Raw genomic sequence first — 22,510 nt, 5'->3', positions numbered from 1 at the left:
GAATTCATATTCTAAGACCTCATGTGAATGATAAAGTAGGGGCTTCTACAAAGAGAAAGAAAATATGGGTACCAACTGGTACTGGAAGGTATGTTGCTTCTGGTAGTACCCAGTGAGACATAATGAAGACTGGTCTTTACATGCTACTAAATTTTGTGATTGTCATTAATGCTATCCTAGAGCTAAATTTTTTGTAGTGTTTGAAAACATTTTTTTTATCAAAGAATTAATGAGTTATGTGCATAGCTTGTATAGTTTATAAATATTGTGCTCCTTATTATGTGCACGCCAGCAAGGCTTTCAAATTTTGGAACATATCTTACTTGTAATGAACGTAACATGTAATTTTTGACAGCATTGTCTCCATTATGAGGATATTTGTCTATTTTCAAACCAAATGATCTAAAAATTATTTAATATGAATCAATAAGTGTTGACTTACACAAATTCATATTGATGTATACTGTGGGTTCTAGATTACAAGCCTATATTTAAGCATTGGAACATGCATAACAATTGATTTTATAAATATTGATGTGCTTCTGTACAAATCCATCATTTGTGTTCATCATATACAATCTTTATTCCAAAGAAAACCCTTGTTACAACATTCACAACCCTCTACAATAGAACCCTACACCTACAAGCAAAACAACTACAAAATGAAACCCTATTCTAAAAGGAACCTTTTTTCAAGGGATTAACACTTATTGCAACATTCACATGAACAAAAATCGAACTGGGAATATCTTGGGCACTAATGCAAAGAGATAGAGAGAAATAGGGACAGAGAGAAGAAGGATGTTTATGACAATTGAAATGCTTGTTTAGAATTTGTGTATCAACCAGTCGTCGAAATTCTTGTTTAGGATTAGTATAGGTTACAACAATCCTCCAAACAAGTTAGTACTATACATAATGTGCTCAATGACTTTTCCTCGCTAAAGCTCTGTGTTCTAGTTTGAGCGAAGAAGAAGAAGAATAAGATAATGATGATGATGATGATGATGATGATGATGATGATGATGATGATGATGATGATGACGACGAGGAGGAGAAGAGGAAGAAGAGAGGGAAGAACGAGATGTTGATGTGGCCCCAAAATTTTGGTGGTATGGATTAAACGGGATGATGTGGATTGAAAAGGTGATGTGGCTCTATTACGGGTGATGTGAATTAAAAACATCTTGCTGGTATTCCTACATCAGTATATGACATGTATAAACACACTCCACGTGGTCATTTTGTCGTCACGTCAATAATTTCTCACCGAAAAAGCGCAGGTGATGTGGCCCCAAAATTTTGGTGCCATGGATTAAACAGGATGATGTGGATTGAAAAGGTGATGTGGCTCCATTACGGGTGATGTAGATTAAAAACATCTTGTTGGTATTCCTACATCAGTATATGACATGTATAAACACATTCCACATGGTCATTTTGTCGTCACGTCAATAATTTCTCACCGAAAATACGCAGGTACCCCCCCCCGGGTAAGTGAATCAAAGTGTGGTATCCCAAAAATAACAAATTGAAGTTCGATTTCTATTGTGATATTTGACCATAGTTTGGTGACCTCTTAAGAATTTTTTGGCTTGCGCATACTTATATCAAAAAATTAATAGTACCATTTTATGATATTTGTTTAGTTATTATTTCTATTCAATGACATGTATAACATGACTTATAAATGGAATCATATTCTAAAAATAAATATACCACAATTGTCATAGTTCTCATTATCACTAATTTTGCTTTAACATAATATAGAAAAAGAGAAGTCAATTCGCCATGCAAGCTTTTGCAATATAGATGAACAATGCAATATTTCAAGAATAATATATTGCTCGGATGAGACTAGTATATTCATGCATCATTTTTCAAATAATAATATATTTTTAAATAAATAGTTTAATATTTTATATTTAATATTACATATATTTTAAATTTAATAAATAATACATTAAATTAATTACTTGATTAAGTTTATGTTTTTTGAAGAATATTTAATTGTTAGTGATAATAGCAGAAAATGACAACAATTTTACCATCACACTTACATGGTAATTATACTCCTTAATTTACATCAAACTAAATAATAAAAAACAAATATAATATTTTTAATTAAATATTACTGTTATAATTTAAAATACAATGTTTTTATTTATATTGAAATTTTATTTACACTTTATTTATAAGCAACCAAATACCCTTAACAGGATTAGAAAGAGCAAGGGTTGTTGTTCTCAACTTGAAAGTGAGGTTTCCTTGAAAGTGAGGAGCACAGTCTTTGGTTCTTATCTTCATGCTATTAATTATCATTGATTTGGCAGCGCAAGGTCGGCTTCCATCGTTGACCACTGACAATATTACACACCACACGCACATATATATATATTAACAACTTGTTTGGCGGTGCTTGCTTTTTAAAGCAACCTCAGTTGAGCTTTCTATTTGTAGAAGTATCTGTGAACTAGGGCATTTCTTTCTGTGAGCTCCCACCGTTTGATTTCACACTCCATCGCATCCATATCCCACTAGAAGTATTAAAATTTAAAAAATATTTGAAAAATATATCAAACCAGTTTATTTTATGAAAACACATTTTAAAAAAAAAAACATAAATCCAAAGTATTTACCAATGAGATTTTTTTTATGTATTATGAACTATCTTATTTATTTTATATAGAATACCTTATTTAATCTCTTTAATATAATCAATTTGTTCATTTGATCCCTCTAATATAATTTGTCCCTAGTCTCTGACATTTCTCAAATGTTAAAATAGAGTAACTTTAAAAAAAAAAAATTGTTGGAGAGAGGGACTTATATTTTCCAAATTTTAAAATAAAAAGACCTCCTAGAAATAATTTATATTAGATGGATCAAATGAATAGATTGACTATATTATAGAGACTAAATAGAGTATTTTATTTTTATTTAAAAAAATTACATGAATATTTGAGTAGGTGATAAATTTTATGGACAGGTTTCAATCATAACATGAGATAATATTTTAAATAACAAGTGGTCAACAAGGCAATAACATGGAAAATAAAAGTATTTTTTTTTTAATTATCATGGTGGAGAGTGCATGACGAAAAAGCATAAATGGTATATTTTGTGGTGATATAAGGCCACCATTGGTCAATAAAAGATTTTTGTACACTAATAATGCAAATGGTTCACATCAATAATGTAGTAGAGCTTGAGATACGGTTTAGTGTAAAATGATAAAATTGTGCTTATGTTTATCAACGACTATAATCATTAATTTCAACTAAACCATTTCAAAAATAATTCGCATTATAATAATCATTATTGATTCAAAGGTTTTTATAAGGTATAATATCCGAATTGGTCCCTCTATTTTTCTCTCTCTTTTCTTTTTGGTTCCTCTACTCAGAAATACTCCCGATTAGTCTCTCTGTTTTTGAAAATGTGTCCACTTAGGGAGAAATGCTCCCAACTAGTCTCTTTATTTTTGAAAATGGACCCACTTAGTCCCTTCACTTAGACCCATTTTCAAAAATATAAAGACTAGTTGAAAGCATTTCTTTTTAAATAGGCATATTTTCATAAGTAGATGGACTAGTCGAGAGTATTTATGAGCAGAAAGACCAAAAAAGAAGAGAGAGAAAAGTAGAGGGACTAATTAGAATATTATACCTTTTTATAATGACAAAACTTTAGCATCCGGTATATGATCAGTCAAGAATATATGATCTTCTCACCTTGGCCTGATTAATTACAAAAGAAAGATATATTGTTTAACGAGGGTGTATGATGTAATTTCATGTTTGAATTTAAAAGGAAGCAAAAAAAATAAATAAATAAATAATAATAATAATAAAATTCTGCCCAACTTGGGAAGTATTTAAAAAACAAAAATACAAAACAAAATAAAAACAGAAACAGAAGAATACAGAGAATATCACATGAAAGCCAAAAAATAAAAATAAAAAAGGTCATCTTCTAATCTTTGTTTCCGAGCTATAGATGTAGCCGCCAGCCTGGTTTGAATGCAGATCACATTAAGCTCCTGTTCATACTTAGCCCTTGGGCTTCTTTGTCAAAAAAAAATTAAGCTCCTGTTCATACTTAGCCAGTGAATCATATGGCCAGAAGTGGGTACCATTGCGCTTGTTATAAAGCTTGATTACTAATAAGTAGTAACACAATCCCTTCCTTCCCTCCAAAAGTGAGCAAACAATGGATCTTATTCATACAATATTGCGATCCATATCTTGGTTATCTTTGCTTTCTCTCCTACTCTCTTTCCACCTATGTTTAATACAACGTCCCACCGAGGCCGCATTCTTGCCTGGAATCCAGACCGACAAGGTGGCACTGCTCAAATTCATGGCCGGAATAACTGATGATCCTTTTGGAGTTTTTCAGTCATGGAATGACAGTAAACCTTTCTGTGACTGGACTGGAATCTCATGCAGCAAAATACATCCAGGGAGAGTGATTTCCATTCAACTTGATTCACAGAGCTTGTCTGGCTCCATCTCCTCCTCCATTACAAACCTTACATTTCTCCATAGCCTCCTCCTCATGAACAACAGCTTCTCTGGTGGCATCCCGCCCGATATTGGCATGTTACCAAGGCTTCAGCATCTCAACCTTAGCTATAATTCACTTACTGGGGTAATACCTCTGGGTCTCAGCAACTGCTCTGATCTTCAAACTCTTGGCTTGCACTATAACCAGCTCCATGGAAATATTCCATCAGAATTTGGCTCTTTGATGAAGCTCCAAGAACTCGTTTTAGCTAAGAATAACTTCACTGGATCCATTCCTTCATCACTTTCCAATATCTCCTCTCTTGTAAAGCTCAGTTTATTGTCAAATTCTATACAAGGAAACATCCCTGAAAACCTTGGCCTCTATGCTACCAATCTAAGTTTCTTGCAGATGGCTCAAAATGAGCTTTCTGGTACCATACCTCCCACTCTTTTCAATCTATCATCTCTGAATTATTTTAGTGTGGCGGTTAACCAGTTTCATGGCAGCCTTCCCCTTGATATTGGTACCACTCTTCCTAATCTCCAGGCACTTTTATTGTCTGATAACCAGTTTGGAGGAACTCTTCCATCCTCACTGATTAATGCTTCTAGAATCAGGCTTCTAGACATGAGCACTAATAACATTGGTGGTAAGGTGCCTTCAGAGCTTGGAAAGCTGCAAGATCTTGTTCACCTGAACCTCGGCTCCAATGAGTTTGAAATAAATGATCCTGATAGTTGGAGGTTCATGGATTCATTGACGAATTGCAGCAAACTCCAGGTACTGGCTCTGAACAGAAACAATGTGAGTGGTGTGTTGCCGGAATCGGTGGGCAACCTCTCGACCAATCTCCAGTCACTTATGCTATGGACCAATAGCATAACAGGGAGAATTCCTTCAGGCATTGAAAACCTCATCAACTTAGAGCAACTGCAACTGTCCAAAAATAATTTTATTGGTACCATTCCAGATGGTATTGGAAAGCTTACCAAGTTGCAGGACTTAGACTTATTCTTTAATGATTTGGCAGGGCAACTACCTTCTTCCATTGGTAATCTCACTCAACTGCTGCATTTCTACGTGTCTGATAACAATCTCACAGGCCGCATTCCTTCCAGCCTTGGAAACCTGCAGAACATAGAAGCAATGGATCTCTCTAACAATGGATTCAATGGAAGCATACCTGAGGAAATTCTCAGCCTCTCCTCTCTCTCCTTCTTTTTGGATTTGTCTGGCAACTCTCTGTCGGGGCAACTTCCTGCAAAAGTTGGTAGCTTGAAGAATTTGGGGATATTTGGTCTGTCTCGTAACAAGTTATCTGGTGCAATACCTGCAACATTAGGCAGCTGTCAGCAACTGGAAACACTACTCATGGACAATAACTTGTTTGAAGGTACCATCCCTGCATCTCTTGGTAACATTAAAGGTCTTCAAGAGCTTAACCTCTCACACAATAGCTTAAAAGGGCCAATTCCAGATTCTCTGACCAAATTGCATGCACTGACCTCCTTAGATTTATCTTTCAACCAACTCAGTGGTGAAGTCTATCAAGAAGGGGTCTTTAAGAATGCGACGGCAGTTTCACTGCTCAGAAATGACTGTCTCTGTGGAGGCATTTCATCCCTCAACCTTCCTCCTTGCCTTGAAACTTCATCAAAGAAAACAAAATGGTCTAGATCACTGAAGATTGCAGTCATAGTGCCTATAGTGGCATTCATTTTACTATTGATCTTTTTATCTTCTCTTGCGTTCCTAAACCGGAGAAAGAGGTTAAGGAAAAAATCTCCATCAATACCTTCATTTGCTGACAAGTATCTCAAAGTATCATACAATGAGTTGTTCAAAGCTACTGATGGTTTCTCTTCCAGCAACCTACTCGGCACCGGAAGCTTTGGTTCTGTTTACAGAGGGACTCTGGATCCCAGTGGCACAATCGTGGCGGTGAAAGTCTTCAACCTCCAACAACGAGGTGCCACCAAGAGTTTCATAGCAGAATGTGAGGCCTTGAGAGGCATCAGGCATCGGAGTCTCATCAAGATCTTAACTGCATGCTCAAGTATTGATTCCAAGGGTAATGACTTCAAAGCTCTGGTGTATGAGTTCATGAATAATGGGAGTTTGGAGACATGGCTGCATCCTAAGGATGCTGGCTTCTCCAACCAACTGAGCTTGGTTCAGAAATTGAACATAGCTGTGGATGTTGCTGATGCACTGAACTATCTCCATGTCAATTGCCAGCCACCAGTCATTCACTGTGATCTGAAGCCTAGCAATATTCTCCTGGATGACAACATGAATGCTCTTGTTGGGGACTTTGGGTTGGCAAGGATCGTTTCTGAAACCATGAGCATATCTCAACATGATTCACATAGCTTGATGGGAATCAAAGGGTCCATTGGATATATAGCTCCAGGTATACTCCTTATCACTTCCTTTTAACAAAGATCTCTGCTGAATTAATCTTTCAAATTATGCCTGAGTTGCATTGCATGCAATGCAGAGTATGGAGCTGGAATTCAAGTGTCTACCTCTGGAGATGTTTACAGCTATGGAATCCTTATGCTGGAGATTTTCACCGGAAAGAGACCGGTTGATGATATGTTCAACGATGGCTTGGATCTTCGAGAATATGCTCATATGGCTTTTCCTGACAGAGTTATAAAGATTGTAGACCCTGCAATCAATGAAAACAACACCATTGGCATTAACCAGAGAGCACAAGAAGAATGTTTGGTTTCTGTCATCAGAATAGGTCTTGCTTGCTCAGAAAGATTGGCAAGAGACAGAATGAGCATCAGAGATGTGGCCAGTGAGATGCATGCTGTCAGAAATGCATACTCTAAGGCCGGACAGTCGCAGTGAGATAAGAGATTGATGGAGCTCAATGAGGAAATAAGAATTAGATGAAAATCATTATTAGCTTTGGTTTGTCTTTTATCATTCTCTATTGTATTACTAATAAGGGGCCTGTGATTCATGAGCAGCATTTGGATGACAATACTAATTAATAAATCCCAATTATCATATTTATTGATTCAAGTTGCATTCATATCCAAGCATAGAACAAGATGGATTTAGTGATAATGTTCTTCAATCTCCATGTCTTGATTGTAGTCGAACTTAAAAGTACAACAAGAAATGATATCAACCCAAAAGCATATAATATCTGGCCAGTTCTTGACATCTTAATAATAACACATGTGTTTTCTGGTAATGACTGGTCATGCATAGATAAAGGAATCCCATTTGTGAAATGCCAGATATTTCTATACCTCCATCTCTTTGGTTGTGATTTCCTCTAATATCTTACCATCAAAGAATTCCACTTCAGCATTGTCGTCATTGCTGCAATTCCTGCAAATATAATAAATTAGAACAACCATATTCAACAAAAAACATGAAGAGAAAGAAGATTTCAGAAACTTGAAAATATATTTGCATAATTGATTTCTGCCAGGAAAGGGATTGCCGCAATAACTTTATAATCAGCAGTCTTCAGTTCCAACCAGTGATGTTGACTAAACAATCAGGATATAGCATGCTGTCTAATAAGACCCAAGAAAAATATCATACAATTAGTGTTAATGTCAAACACCGAAACATAACAGTAGATATGTTAGTTGGAAATTGTGAATGCTGAGTAGTTCCAAAGGGCAGTATCTTCACATAAGGGCATTTATGTTTACGATTGATATTAATTATCAACAAATTGAAATGCATGACAAAATGCAATTTTTTGGCTTGAACATCTCATCTGATAAACAGGAAAAAAGAACTGGACCCATAATACATTTCGTTCCAACAGAACAGTCATCAGAATTTATTAAGTTGAATTTGATCCTCCGACAAACTTTTATTATCATAATCCCAGAAAAGAAAAGGCCTAGAGAAACAACGTAGAGATCCATCAGTATTAAGCAATGACACATATGTTGCAGATATAAACCAAAAAACGTTGCATATATAAACAAATTATGTTGTAAAAAAATGATCATCCAAAAATATCGCTAATTTTGTCACAAAAGCTTTTGCACCTACTATGCAATAGTTTGCGACATAGATTGCGACACATTATTTGTAAAGCGTCGCAAACTTTGTCATAAACGTTAGCACCTAGTATGTAATTGGTTTGCAACACAAATTACAACACATATACCTCTTGGAAAACTTCAATTCAATAGAAAGTCGCCTCGCACACAAAATGCCATATGTAACTTTTCAAAGGGTTGGAAAAACATCACGAATTGAAAGCCGCGCAATCTCTTCGAATCTCTGCATTAGTTCCCGTCTTCACCCCGTCCGCCCGAGCTTCACCATCGCCGTCACAAACACCGCGAAGAAGTCGCCGGAGCTAGAGGCAAAGTCACTCACCGTCGGCTGCGAGATCTGCTCCATGAACAGCACCTCGTCTGACGTGAACAGCCCCTTCCCTTGCAACAAATTCTGGTTATGCGTTGTCGAAAGCGTTGGGGGTCGAAGGATCCATGTTGATGGCGATGGTCGGATCGACGTTCGGCGGGCAATCGCGGATCAGGTGCTGCGCGTATGAAGGATTGAGTGAGGGATCGATCCGGGAGGACGAGTTGAAGGAGTAGAGACGAGCGGAGAACTTGGAGCAGTGGGAGAAGCTGACGGTGTGAGCGCCGGAAGGGGCAATCATGTCGATCATCGAGAGGTTGTTCTTATTGAAAATCCAGTTCAGGAGGTTAAGATCGATGGTCGATTCCGGGAGGTTGCCGGCGACGCGGGATGCCTGTGAGATGAGGCCGTCTCACCGTCCGAGCTCAACGTTGAAGTTTGGACCGCCGCTCTGCCAGGTAGGTGTTTGATATTATGCTTCAATGGAGATGAGATTGAGAAATGGGGGAAGAGGAGGGCTTACGAGGACGACTACGTCTCTGGCGGCGATGGCAAGGATGTCGGCGCAGGAGACAACGTTGGGGCAGACGGCGTCAACGGCTTGCTTGGCTTTGATGACGGTATCGAAGCCGTCGCCGGCGAGGGAGAGGTTGTCCGGTGCATCCTTCTCCGCGTCTCCGTTTGGTGATGCTATCATCACTGATCCATCACAACCCTGCATTTAAAGGTCATTTTTTCCCTTTTTTTTAAATTATTTTTATTTATTTAAATCATGCATAAATCTTCAGTATTTTTTTCGTATTTTCTAAAAAAAACTATTTTTTGGGTTCAACTGAGGCAGATAAGTGGTGATACAGAAATGAAATATAAAACTAATCAAACAATAGTATTTTATCCTCTTTGGTATGCATGTATGCTGTAGCCATTTTAGTTTGTTAGTCAATGGCTTCATATGAGAATAACTTCATAACTTGGGATGCCAGCTGAACTCAAATGGTAAGATAATGAAGACTAAAAGAATATCATAAAATTAGTGGACAAACGAGCCACCCAAAAGTGTAATTCGGCCGTCCTATACAACAGCTTGCAGCAACTCAACATTTTCTTAAAACATTAGGTTCTGTTTGTACTGAGGAAAATCAAGCATGATGGAAATTTGCTTATTCTGTTGTTTTGGTTGAATGAAGAGCAACAAAACCAAAAGAAAGACTTGTTTTTGGATTGAAGAAAGCAAGAAGAGAAACAATGAATTTTCTGAAGTTTTATGACATAATTTGCAACAATGGGCAGAATCACATGAATCGAAAGAAGAGCATGGCATATCAACTACCCCAACGAAACAATCATGGAAGAAGAGCCTAAGAGTCGCCGGAATGGTGATGAATGTCTGGCTTATCTTGTTCGTCACAACCTGTTGAACAACGGCTTCAACACTCGGACACGTGAAGCTGTAGAAGTTCTCCACCAGTTGCCCTTCTCCTGTTTCTACTGCCATAAGCAGCAACACTGTAAAAAAGGTCGGTTTTCATAATTCCATCTCCAATACAATCTCTACTGGCTGTTAGTTTGTCTTGTTAGATATAAAGGAGAAGCAGAGCATGCTCTCAACCTCAATTTGCACTCAATTTAAGCAATCTAAACTTGGTCTAAGGGTAAGCCTTGCAAGCAAACCTAAGTAAACAAATGCCCTTTTAAGTATACAATATTCCTCCTAATAAGAAAATGGCATGGTCTCAATCTCTTGCTCAATCATAAGCCTCTAGGTTTGGTTACTTAACTGCAGCTACTTTCCCATGTTTTGTTATGGTCTTGATGGCATCCATATGAGAGGATGTTGACATACCAACTAATACAGAGTGATTTAATTGTTTATTTTGCAGCTTCAGGAACAAATAGACCATAAATTCAAAGTATGTTAGGCTTCACATGAAAAAAATATTCATGTGAATTCAGATTCACATGAATCTGAATTGAAGTTTCAACTCTTAAGCTCTTCTCTGAAAGTATACAACCATGGAAAGATGCCTTGCAAAAGAACATCTTCACAATTTGCACCACTGAACCTGAAGTTAAATCCTCACCTCCAAAAGAACCAGCATTGTGGTACGTTTCCTTTTGATTTTTTTTTTTCTGTTTGTTATACTTGTTCTGCAATATATTTCATTAATATCTTTTATCATTCTTCCAAGTAGATAGCTATTAAAGAAATGAATAGCAAAATGGTTTTTATTTTACACTAATTAAGCAAGATATTTGCATGCAATTAAAACTTAGCTCTTGCCTTTTGTACCTTTAACAGAGCCTACTTTAAAATGAAGACAATACTGAATCAGTGTTGATGAGAATAGCAGTAAGAGTGGAAGAGGCAAACACAGCATTGCGTTGTGGCTCAAACTAAACCATATTTTTTTTTTTTTGGGTAAGCTAGTTTGCATCCACATGACTCTCCTCTGCATGCCCCTTCCATTTCTACTATTATCTCTATTCCTCATTCTTGCCTTTCATTAAGCTTGATTTTGCCTATATAAATAGTGGATGTCTTTATTTCTCTAGTTTAGTATTTTGTGTACTTCAAGTACTATTTGCTGAATAGTACAACTCCAAACTTGACGCTTGAATTGGTAGTACATTATGTACTGCAGTGTCATGGATCTAATTCACTTTTCAAAGACCATCTTGCTCTCTTTTTTCAAGCATTCAATTTAGCAATTTGGGTTTTTGATGATTATTTTTGCTCGGTAACGTGTAACTTTTGGTTAATAATTGTCAATTAATCACCGCAGAAGACCTTTTTTTTTTGTTTTATTTTACCTTACAGTTACAGTCCCTCTGTTTAGTTCAGTGTATTTGTTGTCCATGAATTTTGAAAAGTTATTTATATAATTTTTTTTAATGAAAATAGTGATATATGATCTTGAGTGTCATGTTCCTTTTAAAAAAAGTTAAAAAGAATGTGTTTTTTATTATTTTGATTTTTTTCAAATTCTAAAACCTGAGAAACTTTGCAAAGAAGGCTGTCGAATCTGTCGTTTTGGTGATTGATGAGGAAGGAGTAGAGTCCTTGATTGCAGAACTTCTTAAAGGAGCTGGAGATAGCCAGGTTAACTCAAATTGGTCGGAGTGATATATTGCTGTTGTTTATTTTCCCATTAATCTACTCATATGGACTTCTTGCTGGAGATGGCCAGGTACCTAAAATGGATTTTCTTGTAGATTTCTCTAGTTCTCTATAATGTATTCGTTGAACCAAGTGTTTGGAAATATTCTGTACAGGTGCAGATCATGTCCAAGCTGCACAAAAGTATATTACAGGTTTGGATGCAAGAAGACTATCAAAATTCTTTGAGAACAGGTACATTTTGTTTGGACCCTTTCAGTTCTTGTTGGCCTTGCGCCAACTGCAGCTTGCAATCTTGGTAATATGGGCATTTTGTTTTTTACAAGATATAATTATTTTTCAACGACTATGCTACCTATTAAGTATAGATGGTAGATATTAAACATGGCCACATATTCATTGTGCTATTTGATATATAGCCAATGAAGTGAACCTCAGGTTATTCAACTTTTTTTATATATTTATGTAGGAGCCTTACTAATATGGTCATTGGCTTCTTGTTACTGGTGTATTCTTGGTAGCTGATGAAACTAATCTTTGTCAGTTAGAAGCTAATTAGTGTTTTTAAGAATATTATTCAGTGCATCAAGATTGGAAGCCACTGAACAATAGTGATTTTTTTTTCTTTCAATTTTCCATCCCTTAGCGGAAGATCACAAAAGAGTTTCAGGCGGCACCCAAAATTTATGGCAACAAAGAGTTTGATGGTGTGTGATGGATGAAGTAATGGGTTTATCTCTGGACTTTTTTTTTATATAATTTTGTTGTGATTTTTCAGTTTGTGAACAGCCTCAGCTTGTCGATGATATTATAACAAAATGAATGTGGTGTTTTGGATTATTACATTAAATACTTGGACTTTTACATTTTCTACTATTATTTTGTATTTGTTTGTTGTATTAGATGTTTGAACTATTATATTTTGTATTGCATTGTTATTCTATATATTTATCGATTGGAATGTTTATTTTGAAAAATATTATAAAAGTTATTGTTTAGAATTGTAAATTAGGTTTTGAAACAGGTTTGTAAAAATAGTTAAAAAATTATTATAAATAATCATTCTTATGGGTAATTAATTTGCGACATAATTTGCGACAATAAAATTGTGTCGCAGAATATCTCACCAAGATGCAACACAATTTGCGATACATTTTGCAACAATTGAAATGTGTCTCAAATTCTGTTGCAAAACATCACACACATTTGCAACACAATTTACGACGCAAAAAGTTTTGCGACAAACAAAATGGGTCGCAAAATTTGTTGCAAAAAGACTCAATATTTGCAACACAATTTGCGACATATAAAGTTTTGTGACAATCAAAATAAATCGCAAAGAATGTTGCAAAAAGTCTCAAATAGTTGCTACATTTATTGCGACACAGAAATTGTGTCGCAATAAATTGTCGCATATCGTTGCAAATTGAATGGCAAATATTGTTTCAGAAGGTTTATAAATTGCGATTAAATTTGCAACGATTTTATTTTGTGTCGCAAATTTTGCGACACAGTCTTCAAAAGTGTTGCAAATATTTGCGACATCTGAAACGTGACACATTTTATTGTGTCGCAGATTATGTTGCAAATTGCGATCTGCGACATATTTTTGATCTTTTGTGTCGCAAAAATGTGTCGTAAATTGCATTTTTTTGTAGTGCATGAAGGAAACATTATTACAATTAACAATCAAAACAAATATCCAAAATTTCAAATCAACGCCATCTTAATTTCTTTAAAAATCATAAGGGGGACCCAGCATTTTGATTAAACTTGCATACAAACAAATCTAGCATTCCAAAGATACAAATTCATAGTAGTATCCAATATCAGTCTACAAATCACAGTAAAACTAGAGTTGTCACCCAGAGAACGATAAAAAATGGTTTATTAGAAATAAAAAGAGTGAATGTAACAGTATTCATTATCAACCAAACAAAATTAGAGAAACACTAACTAAATAATTTGCTTGCAAAGATAAAAGAACAATATTATCTATTTCCCCTTGAACAAAACAATATCTTTTGGGGACCAACAACTTAGTCAGCAAGTTATTTTGAATGGGTTGGACATACTTGTTTTTGCTATCTTAATAACAGTAATTCTAAATATTGATTTTCTTCCTTGTGGTTTTCATGCAACACATGAGTCTAGCCACTCTAACATGGTAGAATCCAAGCCTTCGGTGAAAAGAAGCCTTGACATATGAGAGGGATCTTATACCTCATTATTGAGGGTGAAACGTATTGTGACTTTCCAAAGTAGTCCTTGTTATTTGTTTTTCCTCAAGCCCACTTCTTCCTCCTCTTTTATATCAACTATGCTTTGTATCAACTTAGTTGTGGGCCCCACACCATTAATATATATTTTTTTTAATTTCTGTAGGTTTAGCAGTTATGTTAATTAAAAACGAAACCCTTTTATAGTCTATTTTTTTTCAGTTTTCTAAACCCTAGCCATACGTCTCCTCATTCCCTTCCATTATAGGTCCCCGTTTGGATTAAGAAAGAGGGAGAGATCTAGCCTCTTTCCTCTTCTTCCTTTTTGGTGTGTGGTGCCGGCGATGAGGACGGAGATAGGTCTTTTCGTCAAGGGTTTTGTGTTGTTTTCTTTGTGAGATAAGCGTTCTCTTTCTAGGATCTAGGGCTAAGTGGTGGAATTCTTTTTATCTCTTAGATCTTGTCATGGCATTGTTTAATGTTCTTGATTGGGGTTTATGTTATGTGCTTAGTGGGTTGATTATCTCATGATGAAACTGGCCATTGCACAATGAATTTTCTACATTGATTTGCAAGCTTGTTGTTGCCTCCATGCTTAAATTCCCTATGTTTTAAAAGCATCATTTTTTATTTGGGAAGAATCATTTCTTTTTCAAATTTGGTTTTTTTCATTAATTGTGGAATTCAGTGTGTTGGTTGTCGTCCGCTATTTTAGCACACACATATAGTACATGTATATATATATATTAAGTTTATGGGTTATGATGGCTGTGTTCAGTGTAAAGTTATGTTATTTATATATTGATAATATATGTTGCTTTTTATTATAAGGATGCATAGTTTTGTAAATAGGGAATAGTGGAGGTTATGTATATAAGTTATATATATATATATACATATATATATATATATATATATTATAAGTGATTAATTGTTTTAGATAGTGTATTTGCTTAAGTTTTATAGGGAATAGTGGAGGTTCTGTATATAAGTTGTTAAGATATATATATATATATATATGTGTATATGTATGATGGTTGTGGAGTGGAATTTAATTCCAGTGTTGGCGTCCACTCTTTTAACACACCCACATATATAAACATTATATTGTTGGATGTTTTAAGTAGTATGATTGTTAGTGTAGGGAATTGATTAACTGTATATCCCTATGTGATTATGTTGTTTATTTGGGGGATCTTAAACCTATTAAAATAGTATTAAAGATTTTTATACTCATGCCAAAGCTCCCTAGCTTAACCTTGTTATAATTGTCTACAGGAGTTAGTTTAGAAAAGGTAGTCTTTTAATGAGTGAGGTTATTTTGGTATAACTTTTAGGCTTGTGTGGATCATTGTTATAGATATTCTTGGAATGCATTCTCAAATATAGGGTATTCCGTGGATCATTGTTATATATATGCATTTTGACCCTTGAAAAATTACCAATTTTATTTTATTCACTTATTTATCTTGTTAATGATATTTTTTTTGTTTAATCATCGAATTAGTTTTTAGTTAATATTTATTAACTTTCTCATTGTTTGTATTTTTATTAGTTATTTGATTATTTAGTTTTAAATTCTGGTTTATTTAATCAATATTTAAATTGATTATTTAAATGGTTATTTAATAGTTATTAAGTTTGATTTGAACACTATATGATGTATGTGAGCATTTATGAAAAGATTTTATTTAACTTTTATCAAATCTTCAGTTAGCTATTCAGACTTTTGTGGGCTTTAATGAAAAATTCATTTTCTTTAAATTTTTATCAGAAATCCAGTTACCATATTTCCCTCTATTATGGAAACTAATGATTATTTTCATATACTTGTTAAATACTAAATATTGTTGTCACATGATTGATTAAATTTCTAAATATTGTTGTGAGACATTAGCATTATCTTATTTTGAAATAATTAGAATTATTTTCATTAGAAAACAGGATCACTGAATTTCAGTATTTCTGCGTTGACAATAATTTTGGACATACCGATATATTTTTGTATAGAATTCATAGTCCCCAATTAATAATGCACTAACCCTGTTACTGGGATTAAACACTGACCGTGTCGACACGTACTTATGACATATAAACTATAGTTTCGCACCATTCCGTCGCTGAAGAATAACGGCTTCTGATATTCTAGCTCGGGTCACCGAGGGTTAACATATAAGCTCTGAAATCTGACTCGGTTTAAATAATTGAATTCTGATGTTTTGTTTTGGCATTAGTTATTTAGGGGACTTATATGCTTGTTCTTTTGATAAAGTATATCCATTTTGAAATATTCTGATTTCTAGGTTTTATTCTAATATTTATTGTGCAATGTCACATCTGAGTATGTTTTTGAAATTTTTGAACTTATTATGATCCCAATATTTTGCAATGTCACATCTGAATAGGGTTGGATGGTGGACAGCTTAGCGAGGTCATTGAGCAAGTCGTCGTCTAGTTCTTAACAAGTTAATAAACTCTCTTTGTTGTAGGCGTAGATCTTCTTATCTTTTGTTTAATTGTCATGTCAGACACTTGTTATTTGTTTTTGTTATGTTTCGACCATTGTGACGCTCCTTTGCTTTTGAAATTAGTGTCTCTGTTAAATGTTGTTCTTCTAGTTTGAGATAGGTATTGAGGCCTTGCGTGCCAACTTGGTTACAGCCTTGTAGGTATGCGGCCGTTTGTCAATGCTTCGGGTTCGGGGCATGACAAATCTAAGTGGTATCAGAGAATTTTTTATTTCAGTTAATTATGATCCTAGTTTTCCCAACAGAATCTTCTAATTTAGTGTGTTAGGGCGATCTGACTCGTGTTTAGTTTGGCATCCTTAGGTTCTAGCTAATCAGATAGGATCTTTTGTTTGTGTTGTCTGATTCTATCTGGCTTTACTTTGCAGAATGCCTCCCCATAGAGCTACTAGCAGAAGTGTTGCTAATTTGATGGGATAGTCCTCTACTGTAGGTAAGATTCCCGCTAAGGAAGGGACTGATATGATTGACAAGTGACAACTATGAAATTCCTGCTGAAGAAGGGACTACTAGGATTGACAACTAGGAAACTTTGATGGATCTGGTTTGAGAAGTGGTAAGGTTGGTGCGTGATCAAAGACAGCGACAGGCATCAGCACCACCTTCACCATTTTCTCCTCCTCCTCCGCCCTTTCCTCAAGAGCCTAAGAAGAAGACCATCATAGAATTTAAAAAATCTGGTCCACCACCATTTAAGGGTACTAGTAATCCAGATGAAATGGAAGTCTGGGTGGAAGAAATGGAGAAGGCTTTCGCTGTGATGAAGTGCACTGAAAAGGAGAAGCTTAGGTTTGGTGTGTACATACTCAAATGACCTGCAAATCACAGGTACCAAGGGAAGCTTCGCACTCGTCAAGGGCAGCAGTTTAGTTCTTGGTTGCAATTGAGAGATGTTCTTTTCTGTAAATACTTCACCAGGGACAAGATGGTCCAGTTTGAGAAGAAGTTCATCAATCTTACTCAAGGCAACGTGATGATGGATGAGTATGAAATGGAGTTCGACAGACTTTCCATATATGCTTCAAAGCTGGTGGATGATAATCGGAGCAAGGCCCGACGTTTTCAGGGAGGATTACATGCACATATTCGCAAGGGATTTGTCATCTTGCACCTGACTAGTTATGCAGAGGTTATGAGTCATATCAAGTCCTTGGACACTATCTGGAGTGATACTAGAGATCAGAATAGAAGGTTACTGAAAAAATAGAAAACTTTGACAATCAGAGGAACCATCAGTCTAGGAGTGGAGGAAAGCCTAGGTTGGAGGCAAGACAAGGTGAATCTTAGACTGTCTATTGGCCATCGACACAACCATCTCATGGGTTTGCACATGTTCCATCTCGTTCTTGACAGAGATGTGCTACTTGTGGAGGTTCACACTCGACTGCAGATTGTAGACGCACTACAAAGGCTTGTTTCAGGTGTGCCGTTTGGGGCATCATATTGCTAAATGTCCACAGCGGTTTTCTAGGGCATAGAGGACATCTAGTGTGTAGGATTCGAGGTAGGTATTAGTGCCTAATCCTCAAGCGTCTTCAGGTTAGTGTGCTAGGAAAGAGATAGCCAGTGAGCAACCGACTTTCTCAACTCAGCAGAAGGCAGAAAGGCCAAAGACCAAGTGGCGTGTTTATGCAATAACTCAGGAGGATGCACATACCTATAAGGTAGTGGTGTCAGGTACATTAGCGGTTTACTCTGCATATGCTTGCGCATTATTTGATTTTGGAGCTACGCATTCGTTTATCTAGTCTACATTTATTCATAAGCATGCCTTGTCTGTTATAGCTGTGGATTATGATTTGTGTGTTGCCACCCCTTTGGGAGTTGATGTTGTGCTTAGTAGAGCCTGTGAGATTTGTCCCATTATTGTTGCTGGTCATGAGTTGGTAGCTTGCCTACATGTTATGAGCATGACTGACTACAATGTTATCTTAGGAATTGACTTTTTGTCTAAATTTCATACTGTAGTCGATTGTTATGCAAAAAGAGTAGTTTTTAAAATCCCTAGAGAAGCAGAGTTCACCTTTCATGGGAGTGATTCTGCATCACCGCCTCATATATTTTCCACCTTACAAGCGCAGAAATTACTTTTGGGTGGGTGCTCGGGATTTCTTGCAAAAGTGGTGGAAAACAAATCATAATGGACAATGTTAGAGGATATTCAAATAGTGAGGGAGTTTTCTGATGTTTTCCCTAAAGATCTTCCTAGCTTGCCTCCTGACAGAGAAGTTGAATTAGCAATTAATTAGGTTCTGGGAATGAACCACATATCTAAGGCTCCTTACAGGATGGCACCTGCAGAACTGAAGGAGTTAAAGAAGCAACTTGAGGAATTACTTGAGAAGGGATTCATACGTCCCAGTGTTTCTTCGTGGGGTGCTCTGATGTTATTTGTTAAGAAGATGGATGGTAGTTTGTGGTTGTGCATCGATTATCGGGAGCTGAACAAGATAACAGTGAAGAACAGGTATCCACTACCATAGATAGATGATCTTTTTGACTAGTTACAAAGTTTACAAATATTTTCAAAGATTGATCTTCGATCATAATACCACCAGTTGAAGATTAAGCCAAAAGATGTGTCTAAATCTCCATTTCGCACTAATTATGAGCATTATGAGTTTTTTGTGATGCCTTTCGAGTTGGTGAATGCCCCAGCTGCTTTTATGGATTTGATGAATCAAACCTTCCAACCTTTCTTGGATAGGTTCGTGGTGATGTTGATTGATGATATTCTGGTGTATTCAAAGAGTCAGGAAGAGCTTAAAGAACATTTGAGGATTGTACTAGGCATCTTGAGAGAGAAGAAATTGTTTGCAAAATTCTCTAAGTGTGAGTTCTGGTTGGACGGGGTAGCTTTCCTTGGTCATGTGATAACTAAGGATGGGATTTCTGTTGATCCCAAGAAGATAGAGGCAGTTGTCGAGTGGAAGAGGCCTACCAGTGTAATAGATATTTGTAGTTTTCTAGGGCTAGCCGGTTATTACAGACCGTTTGTGGATGGATTTTCAGTGTTAGCAACACCATTAACTAAACTCACCAGGAAAGGAGCAAGTTTTTCAGTGGTCAGATCAGTGTGAGCAGAGTTTCCAAGAGTTGAAACGTCGATTAGTATCTGCACCCATTCTCACACTCCCATCTCATGGTGGAGGGTTTATCATTTATAGTGATGCTTACAAGGCTAGTTTGGGGTGTGTTCTAATGCAGAATGGACATGTTTTGGCATACGCCTCAAGGCAGTTAAAGCCTTTTGAGATAAATTATGCCACTCATGATCTTGAGCTAGCTGTTGTGATTTTTTCCTTAGAGATTTGGATGCATTACTTATATGGAGAGGCTTGTGAAGTTTTCACAAATCACAAGAGCCTTAAATATATTTTCACTCAAAAAGAACTGAATATGAGACAGAGGAGATGGCAGGAGTTATTAAAAGATTATAATCTGACTATCAGTTATTAACATGGGAAGGCAAATGTAGTGGATGATGCACTTAGCAAGAAGTCTTCTAGCAGTGTAGCGGCGTTGATGACATCCCAAAGGCCAATCCTTGAGGATATGAGGAGGATGGAGCTACAGGTGATTTTACAAGGTGCAGGTGGTTCTTTGACGAGTTTAGTGGTGCATCCTATGCTCTTAGAGAGAATTATAGCAGCACAAGTAGAAGACAACTATTCTAAGAAGATTCGATATGAGATAGAAGCTGGCACTCAAGTTCAATTTAGGATCCACCAGGATGGTTCAATGAGGTTTGGAGATCAGCTTTGTGTTCCAAATGACTCAAAGTTAAAGAAGGAAATTATGGAAGAATCTCACTATACCAGTTATTCAGTTTATCTTATCAGCACTAAAATGTACAAGGATCTAAAAATTACTATCTAGTGGAATAACATGAAGCAGAAAATTGCTCAGTTTGTGGCACAGTGTTTAACCTGCCAACAGGTTAAGGTGAAGCGTTAGAGACCAACAAGACTTCTTCAACCACTTCCGATCCTTGAGTGGAAGTGGGAGAATATTGCAATGGATTTTGTGTCTGGTTTTCCTAGAACCAACAAGGGTACTAACAGTGTGTGGGTAGTGGTTGATAGATTAACCAAGTCCGTACATTTCTTGTCTGTGAAGACTGGCATGTCTTTAGAGAAGCTAGCGGAGTTATACATTGACCAGCTTGTGAGGTTGCATGGTGCTCAAGTGTCAATCATGTCATATCAGGACACCCGATTCATGGCACACTTCTGGAAAAGTTTGCACAGGGCTTTGGGAACTAAATTAACTTTCAACACAACCTTTCACCAACAAACTGATGGCCAGTCTGAGAGGACGATTTAGATTCCGGAGGATATGCTTCGGGCTTGCATGCTTGATTTTGGAGGATTATGGGATCGACACTTGCCTTTGATTAAGTTTGCTTATAACAATAACTATCAGGCAAGCATCTAGATAGCTCCCTATGAGACATTATATGGCAAGAGGTGTAGATCACCTATTTGTTGGGATGATGTTATAGTGAGAAGATTGTTAGGGCCAGAGATTGTGCAAATGATAGTAGAGAAAGTCTGATTGATCAGAGATCGTTTACGAGCAGCTCAAAGTAGACAAAAGAGTTATGCAAATAATAGGAGAAAAAGTTTAGAATTTGAAGTGGGAGATCATGTATTCTTGAGGGTCTCTCCAACCAAGGGAGTAATTTGTTTCAGAGTTAGAGGAAAGCTCAGTCCTCGATTTATTGGCCCATTTGAGATTTTAGAGTGCATTGGCGAAGTGGCATATAGGCTTGCACTACCGCCAGCTCTTTCTCGTGTGCATAATGTGTTCCATGTTTTAACATTGAAAAAGTTCATCGCAAATCCTGATCATGTGATACAGTTTTCATAATTTGAACTTAACAATGATATGACATATGAGGAGCGTCATGTGAAGATTGTGGATTTCAAAGAGCAAACTTTGAGAAGACTGATCATTCCATATGTAAAGGTTCAGTGGAGCAATTATTCAAAGCGTGAAGCGATATGGGAGTTAGAATCGGAGATGAATAGAGATACCCGTATCTTTTCATCTAATCAAGTAAGAGCTTAGAGGACTAAACCTTTTTTTTAGGAGGGAGGAGTTGTGGGCCCCACACTATTAATATATATTTTTTTAATTCTGTATGCTTAGCAGTTGTGTTGATTTAAAAAGGAATGCTTTTATATTCTATTTTTTCAATTTTCTAAACCCTAGCCGTACTTCTCCTTATTTTCTTCCGTTGTAGATCCTCGTTTGGATTAAGAAAGAGGGAGAGATCTAGCCTCTTTCCTCTTTTCCCTTTTTGGTGGGTGGTGCCAGTGATGAAGACGGAGATAGGTCTCTTTGTCAAGGGTTTTGTGTCGTTTTCGTTGTGAGATAAGCGTTCTCTTCCTAGAATCTAGGGCTAAGTGGTGGAATTCTTATAATCTCTTAGATCTTGTCGTGGTATTCTTTAATTTTCTTGATTGGGGTTTATGTTATGTGCTTAGTGGGTTGATTATCTCATGATGAAACTGGCCATTGCACAATGGATATTCTACATTGATTTGCAAGCTTGTTGTTGCCTCCGTTCATGCTTAAATTCTCTATGTTTTAAAAGAATTATTCTTGATTTGGGAAGAATCATTTTTTCCTCTTTCAAATTGGGTTTTTTATTTATTGCGGGATTCAGTGTGCTGACTGGCGCCCACTATTTTAGCACACACTATTTCAGCCTTGTAGGTATGCGGTCATTTGTCAATGCTTCGGTTCGAGGCTTGACATTATCTATT

The 22,510-nt window shown here is 36.4% G+C and overlaps 2 protein-coding genes, 1 long non-coding RNA gene and 1 pseudogene across 8 annotated transcripts; 3 read left to right on the top strand and 1 right to left on the bottom strand.

Annotated features, from left to right (window-relative positions):
• Positions 1-4,362: 4,362 nt before the first annotated feature.
• Positions 4,363-5,567, top strand: LOC120259980 (LRR receptor-like serine/threonine-protein kinase EFR). Its single transcript, XM_039267430.1, has 2 exons — positions 4,363-5,450; positions 5,543-5,567. The coding sequence occupies exons 1-2, from the start codon at positions 4,363-4,365 to the stop codon at positions 5,565-5,567; spliced, it is 1,113 nt and encodes a 370-aa protein (XP_039123364.1).
• LOC120259844 (probable LRR receptor-like serine/threonine-protein kinase At3g47570) lies at positions 5,503-7,866 on the top strand. Its single transcript, XM_039267291.1, has 2 exons — positions 5,503-6,925; positions 7,013-7,866. Exons 1-2 carry the CDS (start codon positions 5,659-5,661, stop codon positions 7,372-7,374), a joined length of 1,629 nt encoding a protein of 542 aa, XP_039123225.1. The 5' UTR covers positions 5,503-5,658; the 3' UTR covers positions 7,375-7,866.
• Positions 7,867-8,453: 587 nt separating this feature from the next.
• LOC120259845 lies at positions 8,454-11,755 on the bottom strand (annotated as a pseudogene).
• Positions 10,377-12,839, top strand: LOC120259846. Of its 6 annotated transcripts, XR_005536352.1 has the most exons (5): positions 10,377-10,974; positions 11,171-11,290; positions 11,885-12,059; positions 12,145-12,223; positions 12,636-12,839. It is a non-coding gene; the product is annotated as an uncharacterized LOC120259846 (long non-coding RNA). The 6 variants fall into 6 exon arrangements; XR_005536354.1 differs by having other exon boundaries at positions 11,943-12,059; positions 12,145-12,839; XR_005536350.1 differs by having other exon boundaries at positions 12,145-12,839.
• Positions 12,840-22,510: the final 9,671 nt, after the last annotated feature.

Source organism: Dioscorea cayenensis, chromosome 5 (assembly GCF_009730915.1).
Source record: "Dioscorea cayenensis subsp. rotundata cultivar TDr96_F1 chromosome 5, TDr96_F1_v2_PseudoChromosome.rev07_lg8_w22 25.fasta, whole genome shotgun sequence".
NCBI lineage: Eukaryota > Viridiplantae > Streptophyta > Magnoliopsida > Dioscoreales > Dioscoreaceae > Dioscorea > Dioscorea cayenensis.
This window is presented reverse-complemented; position numbering and strand designations above follow the sequence as displayed.

What these genes read in the sequence shown, in the direction of transcription:
- LOC120259980 (XM_039267430.1), top strand. Translation starts at nt 4,363, where the DNA reads ATGGCCGGAATAACTGATGATCCTTTTGGAGTTTTTCAGTCATGGAAT. An exon ending in AACTTAGAGCAACTGCAACT is followed by an intron (nt 5,451 to 5,542) that starts GTCCAAAAATAA and finishes ATGATTTGGCAG; the next exon opens with GGCAACTACCTTCTTCCATT.
- LOC120259844 (XM_039267291.1), top strand. Translation starts at nt 5,659, where the DNA reads ATGGATCTCTCTAACAATGGATTCAATGGAAGCATACCTGAGGAAATT. An exon ending in CATTGGATATATAGCTCCAG is followed by an intron (nt 6,926 to 7,012) that starts GTATACTCCTTA and finishes CATGCAATGCAG; the next exon opens with AGTATGGAGCTGGAATTCAA.